Source organism: Catharus ustulatus, chromosome 2, assembly GCF_009819885.2.
Source record: "Catharus ustulatus isolate bCatUst1 chromosome 2, bCatUst1.pri.v2, whole genome shotgun sequence".
NCBI classification, from domain to species: domain Eukaryota; kingdom Metazoa; phylum Chordata; class Aves; order Passeriformes; family Turdidae; genus Catharus; species Catharus ustulatus.
In genome coordinates, this window is record NC_046222.1 from 57,869,059 (window position 1) to 57,886,345 (window position 17,287).

At 41.5% G+C, this 17,287-nt stretch overlaps 1 protein-coding gene across 1 annotated transcript; it reads left to right on the forward strand.

The window, feature by feature from the left end:
* The first annotated feature begins 533 nt into the window (after positions 1-533).
* Positions 534-7,639, forward strand: C2H13orf42 (chromosome 2 C13orf42 homolog). The gene is made up of 3 exons (XM_033052412.1): positions 534-1,269; positions 3,974-4,121; positions 4,996-7,639. Exons 1-3 carry the CDS (start codon positions 856-858, stop codon positions 5,235-5,237), a joined length of 804 nt encoding a protein of 267 aa, XP_032908303.1. The 5' UTR covers positions 534-855; the 3' UTR covers positions 5,238-7,639.
* The last annotated feature ends 9,648 nt before the right edge of the window (positions 7,640-17,287 follow it).

The following is a 17,287-nucleotide window of genomic DNA, read 5'->3' on the forward strand; positions in this document are numbered from 1 at the left end:
CCTATCATCAAACCACTGTATTAAATGTCCTTGCATCAATCTAGGAGGACAACTAATGTGGAAAAATGCAAATTCTTAGGTTTCTGTCTGCAATATTTTGCCAGAGGAGTACTTTGGAAGAGTGTTTTATTTTACAGCATCCCTTACACAGAGCATCTTTGTATTGAGTGTAACAGAGCCTGACATCCGAATCCACTGGGTTCCTGGCAGCGCTGTGGTATCAGGTAGCTGAAGCCATCTCCTGGTTACTGCCGGGTGAAACCCAGAGCGACTTCTTTCAGCAGCTGAACTCCACTCGACAGAGACTATTCTTCTCCACCCAGTCTTCGGCCCCTGTGGAGGCTGATTCCAGCCAGCTCTTCCCCAGCATCACCCCGCGGCGGCCGGCGGGTGCTGGGCGGCGAACGGGAGCGGATCAGCACCACGGCCAGCGCCCCCAGCCCCGCGGCCGCCCGCAGCCGGCGCCGAGGGGAAGGAACCCAGGAGCGCTAGGGAATCGTGGGAGGGGGAATTCCTGACTCCGTGCTGATGCTTTTTATGGGGACCAGACACCAAACAAAAGGTCAAAGCATGATATTTGACCTCTTCAACTATATTTTAAACCGAGGAAAGGACAAAACTCTTTCGCTGACACAAATGGAATAGAAAAGACATTTCTGCATTACCATCACACTTCTCACAATGTTAGACTGAAAACAATTGGTGTGGCCATACGTGTTTTTTTTCTCCTCATTACAGTAAGTGGCAAATTTTTTTGTCTGCTGAGGGCAAAGGTAACTACTGCTGATTGCCAGATCTAGCATTAAATTAAGGAGCTGAGAGAGAAAAAGTATAAAGGGGAGGAAGTGACGCAGTATGTTCAAAAAGATCCATTCTATATTTCAACCCAACTCCCAGAGAAGAACCGTGACCGATGACATCCCTTACTGTGATGGCGCAGCCTCTGCAGTGAGACTGATCCGCAGCACTTCTATGTATGTACTTGGAGGTGAGCAGGAAAAAGTTAGTGAACCACTAAAAAAATGCAGAAGTACAACCAGCATCGACTCTTGCTTTCAGCCAAAAGAGGAAGACAGAGACTGGATGTACTCTAAAACTCAGGACTGCTTGAAGTACCTACAGGATCTGCTAGCCTTGAGGAAGAAATACCTTGAAAACATCAATAACTTGAAATCCATGCGTATGGCTGCGGATTCTCCAGCATCCACAAGATCATCCAAAACTGGAAAAAAGTCATTTCTTCCACTTCCTTCCAGAGAGTCTTCTAAGGTAATTTCCAAGAACTTTTGCCATGTGCTTAGTCTTAAGAAACAAAATCATCGGAGCTATATCATGCATATTGATTTTCTGCTTTATTGCTTTCAGCCAGTTGTCATTTTACTGTTGCATCATTTGAAATATTGCTAAATATCTTCAGATAATTTCTAAGTGGCATAGAATTAGGAATGAATGACTGGTCATGGAAAGGAATGGATATGCCTATGTTTGAGGGGGAGAAATGTTGGGAGAGAGAAAGTAGGAAAAAGTTATGAGAGTATGGAAAATATGTTATGAAAGAGCAAGCTCTGACAGACTACTTAAGTACCTTGGAGCCCTTCACTATGATTATTTATAGTTGTTAATGACTGACAAGTGCAGTAATCCCTGAATTTCCTGGCAGTCTTCTTATTGACAAAATCACTTGCACAAAATAATTATAAATTCACTGAAACAAAGAGGATTGTTTTTCTGAGTGGTCAGTTACCTTGTCAGTGCTACATTTAGCACCAGTGCAAGCTCTACTGGTAGGATGTGGGGTATGAGAAATTCTTAGGAGTTCCTTTCTCTGTTCATGAATAAGTTGGTAGGTCATTTCTAGACAGTGTAAATCTTTGCCCTTTAATGATACTACAAAAATAAAACTGGAATCTTTGGTGCAGATTATTTTCAAGTATCCTAGAAATAAAAGCTTTATAGATTTGCATCTCACCAAGACAGTTCAATGGTTAATTTGACTTTAGAGTTGATTCAGTGAGGAAAAATCAAAGGAGTGCAGCAAGTGGGATGATCTGTTTAGGTAACATGACTGCAAAAAAGAATTCACCAGGAGACTCACAGGCTACCCAGTGCAGTCTTTAAGCTGGATAATAATGGGGATGGTGGGAAGAAGGGATGTACGACTGAACTTACTGATTAGGCCAGGTTGACTTTAAATAATGTTGCTGCCATATTTAGATGTTCTGTCACAGCACAATGTCAGAATGGTTTGTGAACTTCTGAGATTTGCTGCTGAAAATAGTCCTTAAGGAAAACACCAAAAGCTTGATTTGTTTTTTGGCAAACAATTGGATGTCCTACGGTCTGTGGCTAAGAGTGCTGTTATCTCACTTTGGCCAACTAGCCCCTATGTATGACCAGTCCTGTACTGACTGGCATATTCAATACATGAGCCATTCCCTTGGAAACAGACTGGAATATCAGCAGGATATGTCATCCATATGAATCATTCTTGCCAACACAAATGGCACAGTTGCACACCACTGGCTTTGTAAAAACTAGGGAGAGGTCAAGAAGACTTTTACAAGATTCAGACTATTCTTCTTCTTAACTACACATTTTATGTCCACAGATTGCAAGACTTGTGTTACAACCAGATTTGAATGGTTTTGTCCTAAGCTACCTGTTCTTGTTAAAATACCTGCCAGTGGAAATTCACTTCTTTCTCTAACCTACTGCATGATCTATGGGAAAGTAATTTGTTCGGATAAACCTGTCCTCATGGAAGTTTTGATCCAAAGATCCCTGGGTCCTGGGTACAGACTGACCATGAATTCAAAATGTTCCACTTGTGTCTAGTGGAAGAAAAGGATAGGGAGGTCGGTCAGATGCTGGGAACATATAGGCATTTATTTAAAATGCATTTTAACCAATAAGGACTTAGTCATAATAGCAGTCTCTATTTCCAGTAGATGTGTGGTAGCAGCTATCTTTTATCACCTCTGAGGATGTCAATCAACCCATATATCAGGAGGAGAATCAGCTAGTTCATGTCTCTGCCTCCACAGAACAGGGAGCAGCCTGGTCCTTCAGAGGTGTGACATGGCACATATCCTTTTCTCTCATTGAAACCCAGAGAAGCAATTTTCTGAGCTGGTATTGGAGCCTGATGATATACCTGACTTGGACTAGCAAGGAAAATAAATGTCCCTTCATTAGATAGAACCTGGCAGGAATTATTTGTCCCGTATGTACCTTCAGAATCATTAACCAAGGTTTTATGACTGTTTCAGCATTTATAGATAGGCATTTGCTTTTCCATCAAGACAGGCTCCTTATTTTAAACTGTGTGGCTTTCCTGTGGGAATTATCACAGTGTTGAATGACTCATATTTTAGCCTACACCATCCTTTTTCATTTCAAAAAAACTTCAGCAATTTAGATCTGGATTAATTTCACCTCACCTAGGCATTTTAATAAGATTCTTAAATTAGTTACAAAGTTACCCCTCAGTTCCTTTTCAGCTGAGAGAAAGAGCTGCCTGCAGAGGAGGGTTCAGCCTACTTAAGGCCTGACTCATCTTCTGAAGGTACTGGAGCCCAGCATTAATTACAGAAGAAACCCTGTATGACTACATTTCTAATGTGTATCTCCTTAGGAGTCTAGTGCTAGGCAAAATAAATTTGGCCACAAAGCCCAGCTGTGACTTAGCCACCCAATTAAATGACCTGGTACATGGATTCGGAGGGATTTTTTAACACCTGGCCAATAGTGCCCAAGTGGAAGATACTTGCTGTTGAACATGGAACATGGTGGATATTTGTTAGACTTCTGTCCTGCTTTCTTTGATTTCTTTCTTGTAGTAGTCTGGACCTGTGTTTCTTTTCTGACAGCTTAATGTGTGGCATCACATACATCTTTCATACAGAGTTTTCTCATTAAGAAATCATTGTGCCCAACCCTTGGCTAACTTTTTTCTCCTTTGTCTGATCAACAGGCATCCATAGAAAGAAAAGGCCCACAGTCCAATTCAGATGTAAGAGAAGCAATAGCTTTCTTTGACTCAGTCATTGCAGACCTGGATTCAGAGAGGGGGCGGAGAGTTCCTGACGTGGATCTGCCAAATGCGGATGTTGATTTTGATGGTGCAGTATAAACCAGCTAAATATGATGGGTTTTGGTGGGCAGAGGATAGAGGGAGAAACAGCATTGTGAGATCGTGTTTGAGATCAACAGCAAGATAATGTTTGTTTAATTAATTTGTTTAATTAATTTATTTAATTAATCTGTTGTCGTCTAGTTTTGCTTCCCAAATCTAGGACCATTACATGCAATATGTGAAATTACAGTAGTATGTCGCTTGTTCCATGTTGAATGGGTACAACTATTTTATGGGTGGTCATTACATGGCAAAGGCAGCATGTGCAGAGTTGGAATAGTGCTTACCTTCTGCTCAGGGCTGAACTCCACCCTTGCATTTCTACCTCAAGCTCTCTTTTGAGAAATCTAAAATGTATAAATGTATAAATGTATTTCTTCTCAAATTTCTTTTTTTTTTTTTTTTTTTGAGAAATGGCTGGGTGACTTCATTCCAACAATCAAAAAAGAAGTAATTTAGTGATTAGGCTAAAGAACTGGAAGTTTCCATCAGAAAGGATGGGATTGTCCAAAGAAATGAAGATGTGCCGATCTAAGGTCATCACCTCTCCTGTATAATCAGCAGAGGGATGTAGGTATTTCTCACCTTTGCTTCAGGCTGAGGTGAATATCTGAAGCAGATCATTTTAGCTGTGCCCCAAGGAGTATATTTGAAGGGACTAGCTCTCACATACATGTTCATGCTAGAGTGTTGAAATTCTAGATAAAATTAATCCCATCCCAGTGATATCCTGCAGTGAAACAAGGTTTGTCTCTTGACCTTACCTCCAGGAAGCACCCAGCAAGCACCCTATTCCCTGACTGTGCAGACAAAAATGTCACTGACAAACTCTTAATCCTGGATTATCTTCTGTCTTTCAGTTGCTACCAGTACGAGCGAGCACAGTTTGCATTCAAACTGGATCCTTCGTGCTCCCCGGAGATACTCACAAGACACTGCCCAAGCAGCTAAGGCTGCAAACCAGTCTCAAAGAAACAGTCAGCGGAGAACCACTGGCTCTAGAAAGAGGTTGGAAAGGCATCCCATGTATTTGCCCAAAGCTGTGGAAGGGGCATACAGCACTTTAAAATTTAAGCCTAAAACACGCAAGAAAGAATGTTGATAAAAGAAGATTCCCTTTTCACTTGAAGACAGAATGTATGAAATAGGGCATGCAAGACCTGCATTTTATTATTATTTTTTTTTTACCACTGATCCATCACTTACACTCTAGAAGTGACCTGTGCAGTCACTGAAGGTTCTTGGTGGGGCAATGTATTTTAAGCCATGGCTATTCCAATGTTGGACTCATATAAGGGTTTAACTCATCAAATTTTCTGTGCCTAACAATACTGCTTTGTCATTCAGCTTGGGGGGGAACTCCAGCTTGACAAGCGTTTTTCCTAGTGCTGTTACAGAAAGCAATGATTCAGTGATTGCCTGGTGCAGTAATTTTTCATCTGACTCCAGTACTGCAAAGCAGTTCAAGGAATTCAGCAAATATGTTGGAGCTTTTGCAGTGGTGTTTCCAATGTCAGAGCAGTGAAGCAGAATTTTCTCCTTTTGTTGCTTGTGAAAATTTGTATGTGCCATCATTGACTCCATGTTCTGAGAGTATACAGCAGCACTGAGATACACTCAGTCTGCAGGACAAGAAGAAAAGAGCTGCAGCAAGGGAATCAGCATTAGAGACTTGTGTTTGGGGGAATAGTGTGCTCCAGTGTGTTTTGTACTCTGCTTGCTATTGGAAATGGTTCTGTTTTTGGTTGCATCAAAATATTCAGTGCATGCAAAAATGTATGCAACCTTTTTTTCATATGGTTACACCATGTGCTGGTTTTCATCTATTTTAACACCCAGCTGATGAATCTAGACACCCCAGTGTACATTAGAAAAGCTTAAAGTCATGAAGAACATTTTTTTAATAAGTTGTGGCATAAGTTGTTCTCAGGGACAGAAGATGCAGACAAAGCCGCCACATCACCTTTAGATTATACCCAGTATTTGGAATTCTGCTGCTCCATCGTTAAAGACAATGCATTAGGATGGATGCAGTCTAGAAGTGTTCCTCTTCATCTTAGAGGTGATATGTATTCCATGTGAAACTTGGAATTAATAAGACCCATGCTCTGCCTGTTTCACCCAGCTCATACTTTGTCTTAAGAATTCGCTGAGGTGTTTGGGATCAAGCTTTTGCTTACTTTGATTTTTTTTTTCACCTGGCATCATTCAGCTGGCACTGGACTATGACAGATGGATCATGGCAGCACTGGTGTGACCAGCTGGTAATTTGCTAGTGTTTTCTTGTTTCTATGATCAGTAGTTCTTGTGTCCACAGGCTTGGATGAATTTCCTAAGGCACTGGCCATCAATATAGCCCATCTGGTATACCAAAACCTCCATAAACCTTGTGCCCTCACACACAACATTTGGCAGGTGGTAATTCTTGCTGATTTGTGTTCCCAGTCTTTGTGACTAAGTTATTCAAAAAGCATTTCTGCCATGGGTTGCAAATATCTCTCCGAACTTAATGATCTAGGCCACTTTCTGTCATAAGATAGGAAAGTGCCAAAAAACCATATGTTCCTCCATTCAGAGTTGGCATCTCCTGTTTGATTAAAGCATTTTGATTCTTTTTCTGGTGATGTTTGTGAAGGGGAGGGAAGAATGTTTCTGTAACACTTCAGTTCTGGAGGTGCTTTTGCTGCTCCTGGCCTAGTTTTCATCCTCTTGAAAATGGCCGGTTTAAACAACATAATTGATACATTATGTTGTTCAAGAAGAGTTTAAATTAAGGTCTAAGTTTTGTGTCCCTGCTGATGGTGCTTTTCACAATAGTCTGTATCCTTTATATTGTGCTGCTGCCTTTGTATCTCCCCAGTCCTGTACTGTCTGCCCGGAGCTGAATGCCCTCAAAAACTATTCTGCCTCTAAATGTGATCATTGAATTCCACTCAGCAGGTGGGATAGCTGGAGCACAGCATGTTCCAAACACACCCCTAGGTTCTGGCATGCCTCAAGGCTGCAACTCTGTGTATGTGTGAGAAAAGGGGGACAGTGCTCAAAACTGTACATTTTTGGCAACTGTGTCACCCTGAAACTCCTCTCCAAACAGAATTTCATACTGAAGCTGCCGAGGAACATTTTTACTGAGTGTGTGGGCATCTCTTTGCTACTAGAACCTGCACCATGGATGGGTGCTGACAGAAAATCTCACCATCTTGTTTGAGTTACTATAACAGAATTAGGCATGTGCATAATTAAAATACTGATGAGAAGAAAGAAGAAAAGGATTCCAGTGTTTTTCTGCCCTGGGCTGTGCTTCATGTTCATAGTGCCAAGGTTTTATGCATTGGAGTAACTGATCTCTTTGCTATTGTTTTAAGAATTCATTTTGATGTGCAGAAGCAGAGTGTTTCAGTATGTGCGACCTTCCCTGTAACCTCTTGTCTATCCTTGTAAAACAGGTAAAACTCTGGTCATCTAGCTGTCACAGAGGGTGAGGGTCCCCCTGCTGTCCAGCACAGAAGCTTCAGTATGAAATTGAGTATGTTTGTATGTTTTTATGAATTACAGACAAAGGGGGTAAACTCAGATTGATAATTTCTGTTTGGATTCTGTGATTTTTTCCCCCTCCTTAAAGTCGCCTTCAAGCCAGTCATCATCTTAGGAAATTCTAACTAAGCAAGGAAAATAAACCAATTTTTCTCTGAGAACATGTTCTATCATCTATCCCATGAATGCAGACACCTTCCTTCTTTTTCTAACATACTAGTCCTTGTATGCGCCTCACTGAATATGGCTCAGCTCCAACCGAGCTATGGAGAGCAGTTCCTACATCTCAGGGGACTCTCCGGAGAGGTGGGAGCTGAGGGGTTCAAGGGTCTTGTGCCTGCTAGAGCAGGCAGATAAGCAGAAAGGGAGCAGGAGACAGGAAAGGGGAACATCTCCACCCGCAGCATCAGCTGCATCCTCAGAGAAGGATTTCGTGTGGATGGCCGTACCCTCTGCATTATGCCAAGACAGAACCTGGCACTGGCTCACCCTAGGCAGCTTTCTACACAGTTTCCAGGAGCAGTTGGTTGCCCTACAGAAGTGCTCCCCATCTGTGCTGAATCATTCCCTCATGGCTTTGCAGGCAGAACTCTCTGCATGGACACTAAGGGATTCTCTCTGTCATGGGTATGTCCTCTAAATGACCTTGCTGAGACATGCAGTTATTTTCAGTCATTGCATCCTAGAAATTAAGCAGCTACTAGAGGTATTCTGACAATTCTAATCACACAGAAGAGTTGTTCACAACCGGCAGAGCTCCCTATGACCTAGATATTTGAAGAGACTTTTAGTGAGCCCTTTGACTCATGCCCTCAGGCCATGGCAATGAAGGGCATCAACCAGGAACTCTTATCGATCAAGGTCACTGTGTGCAAGTGTTCCTTGCATCACTGATCCCCCAAAGCTCTTTCCCAGAGTGCACTGGAATAACAGGCAAGATCTTTGTGAAAATATTTGTGAAAATATTTTGCTGTTTCAAATCCATCTCAGTTGAATTATTAGGATAGGTCAGGTCCCTCTAGCTCATGTCATTGCTGAATACTAGCTCTGAAGGTGCCCTGGCTAAAAATTTCTGTGACACCACATCCCCATCTGTCTTGGAGAAACTAAAGACACTGTGTACAAGAATCCAGCAACTGAAGAGAGGTGAAGTCTGTTGAAGAAATCATGTCCTGGAGGATTCAATATAATTCTGTCCTTTTGTGTCGAGCAATTCAGTGCAATCACAATGCATGTAAGTGAGGTGAAATTGTAAGGGTCTTTGGCAGAAACAGAAGAAATACAGGCAGCTAATGGAAAGTTGGCAGCTGGACAAGATGTATGCTCTGGTTTGAATCTTGCAGTGCCATAAAGTTACGATGAAGGCAGGAGGTGTCAGCATCGCCTTGAGTAATGCAGGAAGCCCTCCAAGGTAATGCATAGGAAAAATATGTGGTTATCTGCTGCTCCAGCTTTGAGGGGGTGTATTAAAAATATTAGATTCGCACCTAGTGGGTGTCTTGAAAAATTTCACAGTTGTAGGGTCAGTTTCTTGTTCTCCGTGGATAAATTTGGGAGAGTGCCTCCTGTGATTTAGTGGTGGGGCAGGTCCACAAGGAGATGAAAGCAGCACGAACCTGATCAGTCACAAAAGGCTGTGTTAAGGAGGCTTTTGCCTGCTTTTTGGCCTGTAGCTCTGAATTATGCCCATGGTTAAGAGAAACCAAGCTGCATAAAGTCAGGGGAATGACTATGACTATTATGAGTTTAACAGGTAGAAGAACATGTTCTGGAAGAATTTTGAGGGCAAAACATGATAAACTAGCCCAGCTGCTTCAGACCAGATTGAGAAACAGAAGCTAAAGCTTGTAGTTTGCTTAGCAGCAATTCGGTGCATGGTGACAAACTTTCTACTACTGGGCTTGTCAAATTAAAATGCTGTCCATCTTTAATTAGGGAAGACCCGAATCACCACCTGAATGACTCAGTGACTATGGTACCTTGACTCTTCACAGAAGATGAGGTAACGTATTAGAGAAAATAGAAAAAGAATTAATGGAATTAAAAGTCATGTATTCCACCCTTTTATTAAAGTGAGATTGAGAAAGGAGCAAGAGGCTTATGGGCACTGATAGGGAGACACAGCACATGACACTGAAGTGAAATGTGTGATTGAGTACAAAACTTCCACAGTTAAGTGCTGGACACTGTCACTTACAGCATCAGCTCTTGAAGATTTCTAGAAAGGCAGCTGAAACTTTGCCTCGGCCACACGGTGGCAGTTCATTCCTAGCTATTCTGCAGCCCTCCTATTTCTGTGAACAACAGAGAACTGAGGGTGAAAGTGAAGTTTTGTCCTGCTTCATAAGAGACAGTCATTGTGTGTATCTGTTATTCACTTCTGGGCTCCTTATTTCCCAGGCAGTTGTTTGGAAGTTTCCAATCATCATTAGTACTTTAAATAAGTTTACTTTTCCAGGGAGATGATTTCCTAAGGATATAAACAGCCATGACATCATAGGGGACACTGAGGCCTCAGCAAATCATGGCTGGGATGTTGATCACTTGTCTTTGACTGTGTGTGGGAACAAATGGACAAAGTAATGTCATCGCTAGGAGTAACGCACTCTAAGGTACAGAAAATACAAAGATGGATTAAAAATAATAAGCAGAGGAATTTCAGATTCAAAAGTTCAGTCTTGAGATAGGTCTGGGCTAAGGATTCTGACCTGATTCTGGAGTTTCTTCCAAAGCCCAGGAGAATCAATATATGAGGTTTCCAGATTCTTGGGGTTTGTAATGCTGTTATTTCAGAATTTGCTAATCCAAGCAGTTTGGTTAGTCAAAAACTAACCTGCTCCTGCATTAGCTGCTGCTGTGTCTTTCAGGGATATGTTTATATTTAGGGCATGAATGCTAAACTACTAGAATTTTTTTCCTCTGTTTTATGCCAAAATACTAATTTAAAGGGAAAAAAGGAAGATGTCTTTGCACTGCTTATGACTACAAGTCAGCAATGACAGATTTAGATGGCTCTGTGGTCTCAAAATGGTCAGGCTAGTAAGGTTCCCCGCATTAAAAAGGCCCATCAGTCCTGACACTGCCCACATGCAGGCTCTCAGTCTGTGCTTGGTTGTGGCTTGATGTGACACTGAGTACTGAGTCCTTTTAAACTGACAAACATGCTGCCATCATATTCAGGTGTTTGTATGTGGAACAGCAAGGGGAGAAGGGGCTAGATCAAGAATAAACACGCTGTTCCTAAGTTAGACCTAGCTTTAGTATCTCTTCACTGAGAGAACTGATTAATAGCATTGTTACCCTTCAATAGCTTCACTTTTCAGTTTCCAATATGCAGAATTAATTTTACCACCCTCACATCAGGGATGCAGATCATTGCTGTGCCAGAAAAGCAAGGAGTTCAGTGGAAGGACTCTGTGGCAAGCAGAGTTGACCTGTAATTACAGTTGAACAAACCCAAGTGAGTACACTTGGGGTAAGATTTGCAGTCACCTTAAGTAGGATTTTCAAAAGGTGCATAACTAGCATCAGCGGGAGTAAAGTGACTCTGACAAATGTGCTGGTGCCTGACTGCTTCTGGAAAAGCTGGCCTGGAGCCAAGCTTAAACAAACACAGCTTCACTTCTAGGAATTAAATCAGACTCATGAGAAGTCCAGAATTAGGCCAGTCTGTCTGCTGTAAGCCTGCTAGCTTTAAGTCCTGGAGTTGTGTCATTCTGACGGAAAGGACTGTCCCACACCTCTCGCTGACTTCTGTAGCCCTTGCTGCTCTTCCTTCAGGGCTGTGGTGGTTACTGATCTTCCCATTTAATTTTAGCCCCAAGAACTTGTTGACGATGTTCCTTGAAGTTCAGTCACTCACAAAACCAGAGTTCGTACAAATGCTTTGCGACTTTGAGAAATGCCGCTTCTCTTATATTCATACAGCTATGTCTTAGGGCTCTTGCAAGAGGCATTCAAAACTGATGTAGTATCAAAAAAAAAAAAAAAAAAGGCATGAAGAAGAAAAGAAACTCACATCTGCTGTGCCAGAACAGCAATGAACAGGAGTAACTTGGTTGCTGCAAAGAGAGGAGAGCACAAGCTGCAAGCAGACAGTCTAACCCTGGTGAGCTTCTTCCAGAATCACTGTTTAACATGAAAATATTAGGTGAGAGAACAAAAATCCAACAGCAAGCTTTGAATGTCAGATAAAAATGCCAAATTTTGCGTGGTTTTCCCAAAAATAACAGTTGTCTTCCACTCAAGTCTGATATGAGATCCATTAATTTCCTTTTTTTATTCTGTCAATATTTCAGCTATATCGGTTCTAAAAAGATTCAAATTGCCCAAAGATTATTTTCTTGTAACTGTCCTTAGTCACAATCTTCCTTCAGAATTTATGTTTTCTTTATGGAAACTTGAATTACGGATGTGAAGAATTTAGGACTGGGGCTCAAAACGAACAGAACTGCTAAAAAAATGAATGTACACAAAAATGTGGGCACTGTCATTTTTTGGGGGGGCTTGCCATCATGTTTTAACTAGCATTTCATGAACTCTGCTTTTCCCTTTTTATTCCATGAGGTTTGTTTTTTCCCTTCCTTTAGTATGGATTTATCAATTCCTGACTGAAATGTCATTATAGAGACCTTTGGCAAAGAGACATGAAAAAACCTCATGTATTTTATCCTTCAGAAGAGAAGTACTGGTCCACATAAGGATTTTTGTAATGGGGTCAAAGGGGGTTAAAATCAGATTAAGTGTTGAGAAAAATTACCAATAGAATTGAGGTCCCAAAAGCTCTGCATAATTAATTTTGAGCAGCTCGTGCCAAAAATCAGTGCTGAGTCATATCCCCATAGAAGCTGAGTGACTTGTGCTCAGTGTAAATCAGGAGAGAACTCAGAAGATGCAAAGGCATCTCACATCAGTGGTGACAGAATCATTTGCCCATGAGATTAATAATGGCTTTAGCTATTGCCAGGTTTATCTTTCCTCTCTGGGGTGTCATGGGTTGAGTTTGATAAAAGACTCAGTCATTTGGCCAGTCTGTGTCAGGAGGCAGCAAACAGCCGACAGAGACCCACTTGGCTCAGTGGTGACCCTCCACCCTCTCCTAGGTGGAGGAAAGCTGTGAGCCAATGCCACACCAAATGCCAGCAATCCTCTGAGGGAGCTGCCCTTGACTGGAAGGACTTCCCGAGCCAGGGAAGGGGACTCTGTGCAACTCACCCTGTGCTGTGGCATGGACTGGGAAATACTCCACTGGGAAACTTGTGCAACTCATCTCTCCACAGCCCTCGTTCATTGAAAGGAAGGATGATTTCATTGACAGACCACAGCAAGTACATTTTTAGCTCAAATAAACCCTCAAGGAGTTCATAGTGTGTCATTAACTGAGCTCATTACTGTTGGGGCATGTTCTTATTCAGCAGAAATCTTAAATAACAGGCCCATGGAAATGCACAGCTTAACAATGATGATACTTAGGTAAAAATGAGTTTCCTGCTAGTAGTTTTTGAAACAGGAATTTCAGTGCCTGCTAGGTGGTTTGCACAGCACACAGTTCTGTTCCTCAGGAAGGAATTTCCAACCCAATCTACGTTGTTTGACTTAATTATTAATATGAAGACTAAACACAGACAGATGGCAAAATAAAGTCTGTTAGGTTGGTGTGAATCTGAAGTTCCTTCCACCAACATAACTGGTGCAGATATTGAGCCAAAACATATAGAAAGTTCTTGATGTGAGTCTGAGATGTCACAGTATGCACAAAGAAAGACCTGAGAGTCAAGTTCTTGGCCTCTGGGACCTGTATATCAAACCAGAGTGGATGGTGATATTTGTAGAGATTTTCTGGCTCTTTTCAGCATGCACACACATGCTTAAGTTGGGCCTCACTCTCATTTTTTTCTGGATCTGGCAGCTTGCTTTCTATGCTGAGCTGATAGTAGTTTTGTCTTTCACATGTTTACTTGTGTTGTGGCTGCAAGCTCGCCAGAAACACTCAGACTGTTCTGCCTGTGCTCTGATTCTTTGCTCTCAGCCTCTGAAATGGTTTTGCATTTATGCAAATGGTTATTTCTCCTTACCCCCACCCCTCACCTCCCACTATAACTGCATTTCTCTGGTAGTGACTTATTGCACTAACATCAGTAGAACAGGAAAAAAAAATTAATGATAGGTGTAGCCAAAATACAAGAGCATGCTGAGAAAGTGGACTGACTGATACAAGAATTTTCTATTAGGCATAAAAGATTGCAGACATGTGAACTCTTCTTGACAGGGCACATGGACTCCTCTTCAATCTGTGTAACGTCTGGAGTGACTCTCACCAGCTAAGGACTTGTGCATCCAGCACGAGCCATGGCTCAGCTCCCTGTGCAGTCACCAGAAGCTTATACCGTTCATGCAGGAGATTCATCTCAGGGTAGGATGAATCACCTTCTCAAAATACCTTTCTCTCATAATCCATAAGGGGCTCTATCCAATTAGCTCTAGCATGACTCCTAGCAATCCAAAGGTAGGTGAAATTGAATTGCAAATCTTTTCTTTGCTATATAAGTGACATCTCAGAGCAGTTTAGCCTGACTGTAGCCTAAATATACCTCTGTCTTTCCCTCTGCAGTTGTCATGCTACTTTGTTAATGCTTACAGGGCAATCAGAAAAGAACTGAAAATTAAATCAATGTCAGTAGCTGCGCTGGGAAGGTCTTTTAATTTACTTCTGGCTGCTTTATGCCATTGGTATTGAAGATCTAGAAAGTAATCATGACAGGACCTATCTCTATCAGGAATTTCACTAGGAAGATAAAAGTGATGTCTATTTATTTATTTCAAACTGGGAATCCAGACTCTACTTTGACATCTTGGTGTTAACCACCCCTATAAACTCATGCCATTTCCCTTTCCTTCTCAACCTTTCCCTGCTCCCACTGGGCCAGAGACTCTTTCATACTCAGGTTTTTGTAGTATCTGACACACCAGGACCAAGGTCTTGTCTGGGCCCTCTGGAAGTTGCTCAGATGCAGAAGATGCAGAGGGACACATGCTCTGACAAATGATTGATGATTCTGTAGTTTTTTATCTATGGCATCAACTGATCTTCTTTCTCAACAGGGGAGGAGAAAAGAGCTCTACACTGAGTTGAAAATACATAGGATAGAAGAGATAAGATCGCTTAAAGAGATAAGACTAAAGGACTACATTTTCTTTCCTCATATTGCTATTTTTTCCATTTTTGTTTCTGTTTGAGGAATCATACACCCTGGACAAAGCATGAAGGAACCCTTGCATACCCACTGTATTCCCCTCAGCCTATTACTCCAAAGACGTGGATTGATCCAATTTCTTTAATTTTCCTTGGAAATTGCTTTTATAAAACAAAGAAGTTTAGAGAATGCTGTGTCCTGCCTTCTAGCTGCCTGTATTCAGCCCTATAGCTGGCAGGATCATTTTCAGATGGAACTGGATTGGATGATTTTGCCTGTATGTTATCTGGATCATTGTGTTCCATATTCTCCAGAACCCAGGCAGGAACCAGAAATATCTTCATGACTTGTGCTCTGTGTGATGATGTTATTGATTCAAGTAGCATATGTGAGTAAGTAAAGACACTTTGCTCCTTCTCTATGGCTTGGAGAGCACTTTTATGCCAGTGCCTCCTGGCAGACCCTGCTGTCAGACCAAGATGCTGATTTATTAGGAAGTTCAGACTTCTCTATGTCAATGTCCACACCTAAGTTAGAAGTCTAAGCTCCAGGATGATGGAGATCTAGTCAATGGATCAGGTGAAGTCTGTGGTCATTCAGCTGACCAGATGTATGAAACTCCTCCCAGAATGAAGTAACTCCACAGACCTGTCTGCTCATTCAGGAGGAGCTCAGTTTGAGGTGTGTTTAAGCTTGTCCTAGAAGCTGGCCCTACAGAGTGATGGAGACATGGACAGGACCACTCAGCACATGGAGAGCACAGAACCTCTGTGTGAAGAGGCAATCCTTCTCTCTGAATTCACACTTGCACAAGATCAACAGCCTTCCCTGTTTCTCCCAGTAAACAACCAAAGCTCATGAGAGAAAGCAGCCCTTCTGTGGGGCTTGCCTTGATTTTCATTAACAATATCTCAAAATACAAATAGAAATCTCTGTGAAGCAAACAGAAGGAAGGGGATACCTCATTCCAGTAAGTTAGTTTATTTTCCTGGTCTTTGCTCAAGATATATCTCCTAGGTCAAACAGGGAACATGCTGATTCCACCAGCAGCTTCTATGTCCAAGCTTTTCTTAGTGTCTTCAGGTCTTTGGGAGTTCTGCTCTGAAATGAATCACAATCTTTTTATTTGGAAAGAAAGACAGAGAAGGACACACTGCTCTTTTGCCAGGGGAGACCTTTGTGATATTATGCCAAGCAAGTGCTGTCTCACCTGTACTGCACATGGCCAGGCATGCCCTGACAGTCTTGCTTTGAGGAGAACCAAGGACACTTGCTGAGGAAGAGTAGTCACATGCAGGAATTCATAATGCAAAATGCTTCAGTTTTTCAGCTCCAGGCCCCTCCTATTCCTCCCCAGAATTTACTGGTCACTTCTCTTAGTCCTAAAACTTTAATTTGATCATATCCAAATAGCAGTGGTTATGCAGCTGGTGTATGCAGTGACAGATACTCTATAAATACCATAGGCAGAAAAAAAACTGCAGTAACATTCACAGAGTCAAATGAATATCGTATTTTTTCGTTTATAATTTTTTTGTTAGGTGTATGAGACACAATGTTCTCTCCCAGATTTTATGAATAGATTCATAAAATTGACTGGTGTTTCCATTTCAGAAAGACACATCATCTTGCACACACACCCTCATCGTCCATCCCAACACATGCACACAGAAGCTTCATGGTTTGAAGTTTTTTACTCTGGATGAAATTATGATCCAGATGTTGAATTTGGTTCTTCTGGTGTAAATCTGAAATCATCATGTCTTGACTAATATTCTCTGAGTGTTACAAATCTGTAGGAATAGAAATCATTATTAAATCCTGCTATAATTATTACCTTATGTGGCATATTATGTACTTAATTTTCCTGTTGATGTGCTCAGTAATGTTTATGTGCTGGTAGGTTGGACCAGAGAGAGAAAGGAAAATATGTTTAATCAATAAATTTGAGTGGGATTTGACATGGAATAATTTACTTTGATCATTAAGACATAATATGAAGCTATGACTGCTTTTAAATAAGACCATCTAGAGTCGATTGCCGGAGTTCTTCAATAGTGAGTGCCAGTGGAAATTTTTAATCAGGAAGAAGGATGCAAAGAGGGGGAGAAGCATGTAGTATTTCTTATGCTGCAGAAGTTTAACACCCCAAAGAGGAAAACAAGAGTAGACACAAATTTAGAAAATGGAGCTTTTCATAAAGGTAATGAGGTGCATTTAATGATTTACAGAAATGAGGAAAATTGCTTATAATTTTCTCTTTCAGTTTGGCATTTTTTTCATCCAGCAAAAATATTTCAGTGATAACACACATTATAGCCTTGAAGTCTAAAGAGGGATGGGGATGAATGAGTTGGATTGTCTTTTATCTTGTCATTCACATGGGGCAATTGTCCGTGAGCCAAATCACGGCAAGTGGCTGTAT

Excerpts from the sequence above, each read along its gene's own strand:
- C2H13orf42 (XM_033052412.1), top strand. The coding sequence starts at position 856 with ATGTTCAAAAAGATCCATTCTATATTTCAACCCAACTCCCAGAGAAGA. Across the intron at positions 1,270-3,973 it reads CTTCCAGAGAGTCTTCTAAG|GCATCCATAGAAAGAAAAGG; the intron begins GTAATTTCCAAG and ends TCTGATCAACAG. Across the intron at positions 4,122-4,995 it reads TGCGGATGTTGATTTTGATG|TTGCTACCAGTACGAGCGAG; the intron begins GTGCAGTATAAA and ends TCTGTCTTTCAG.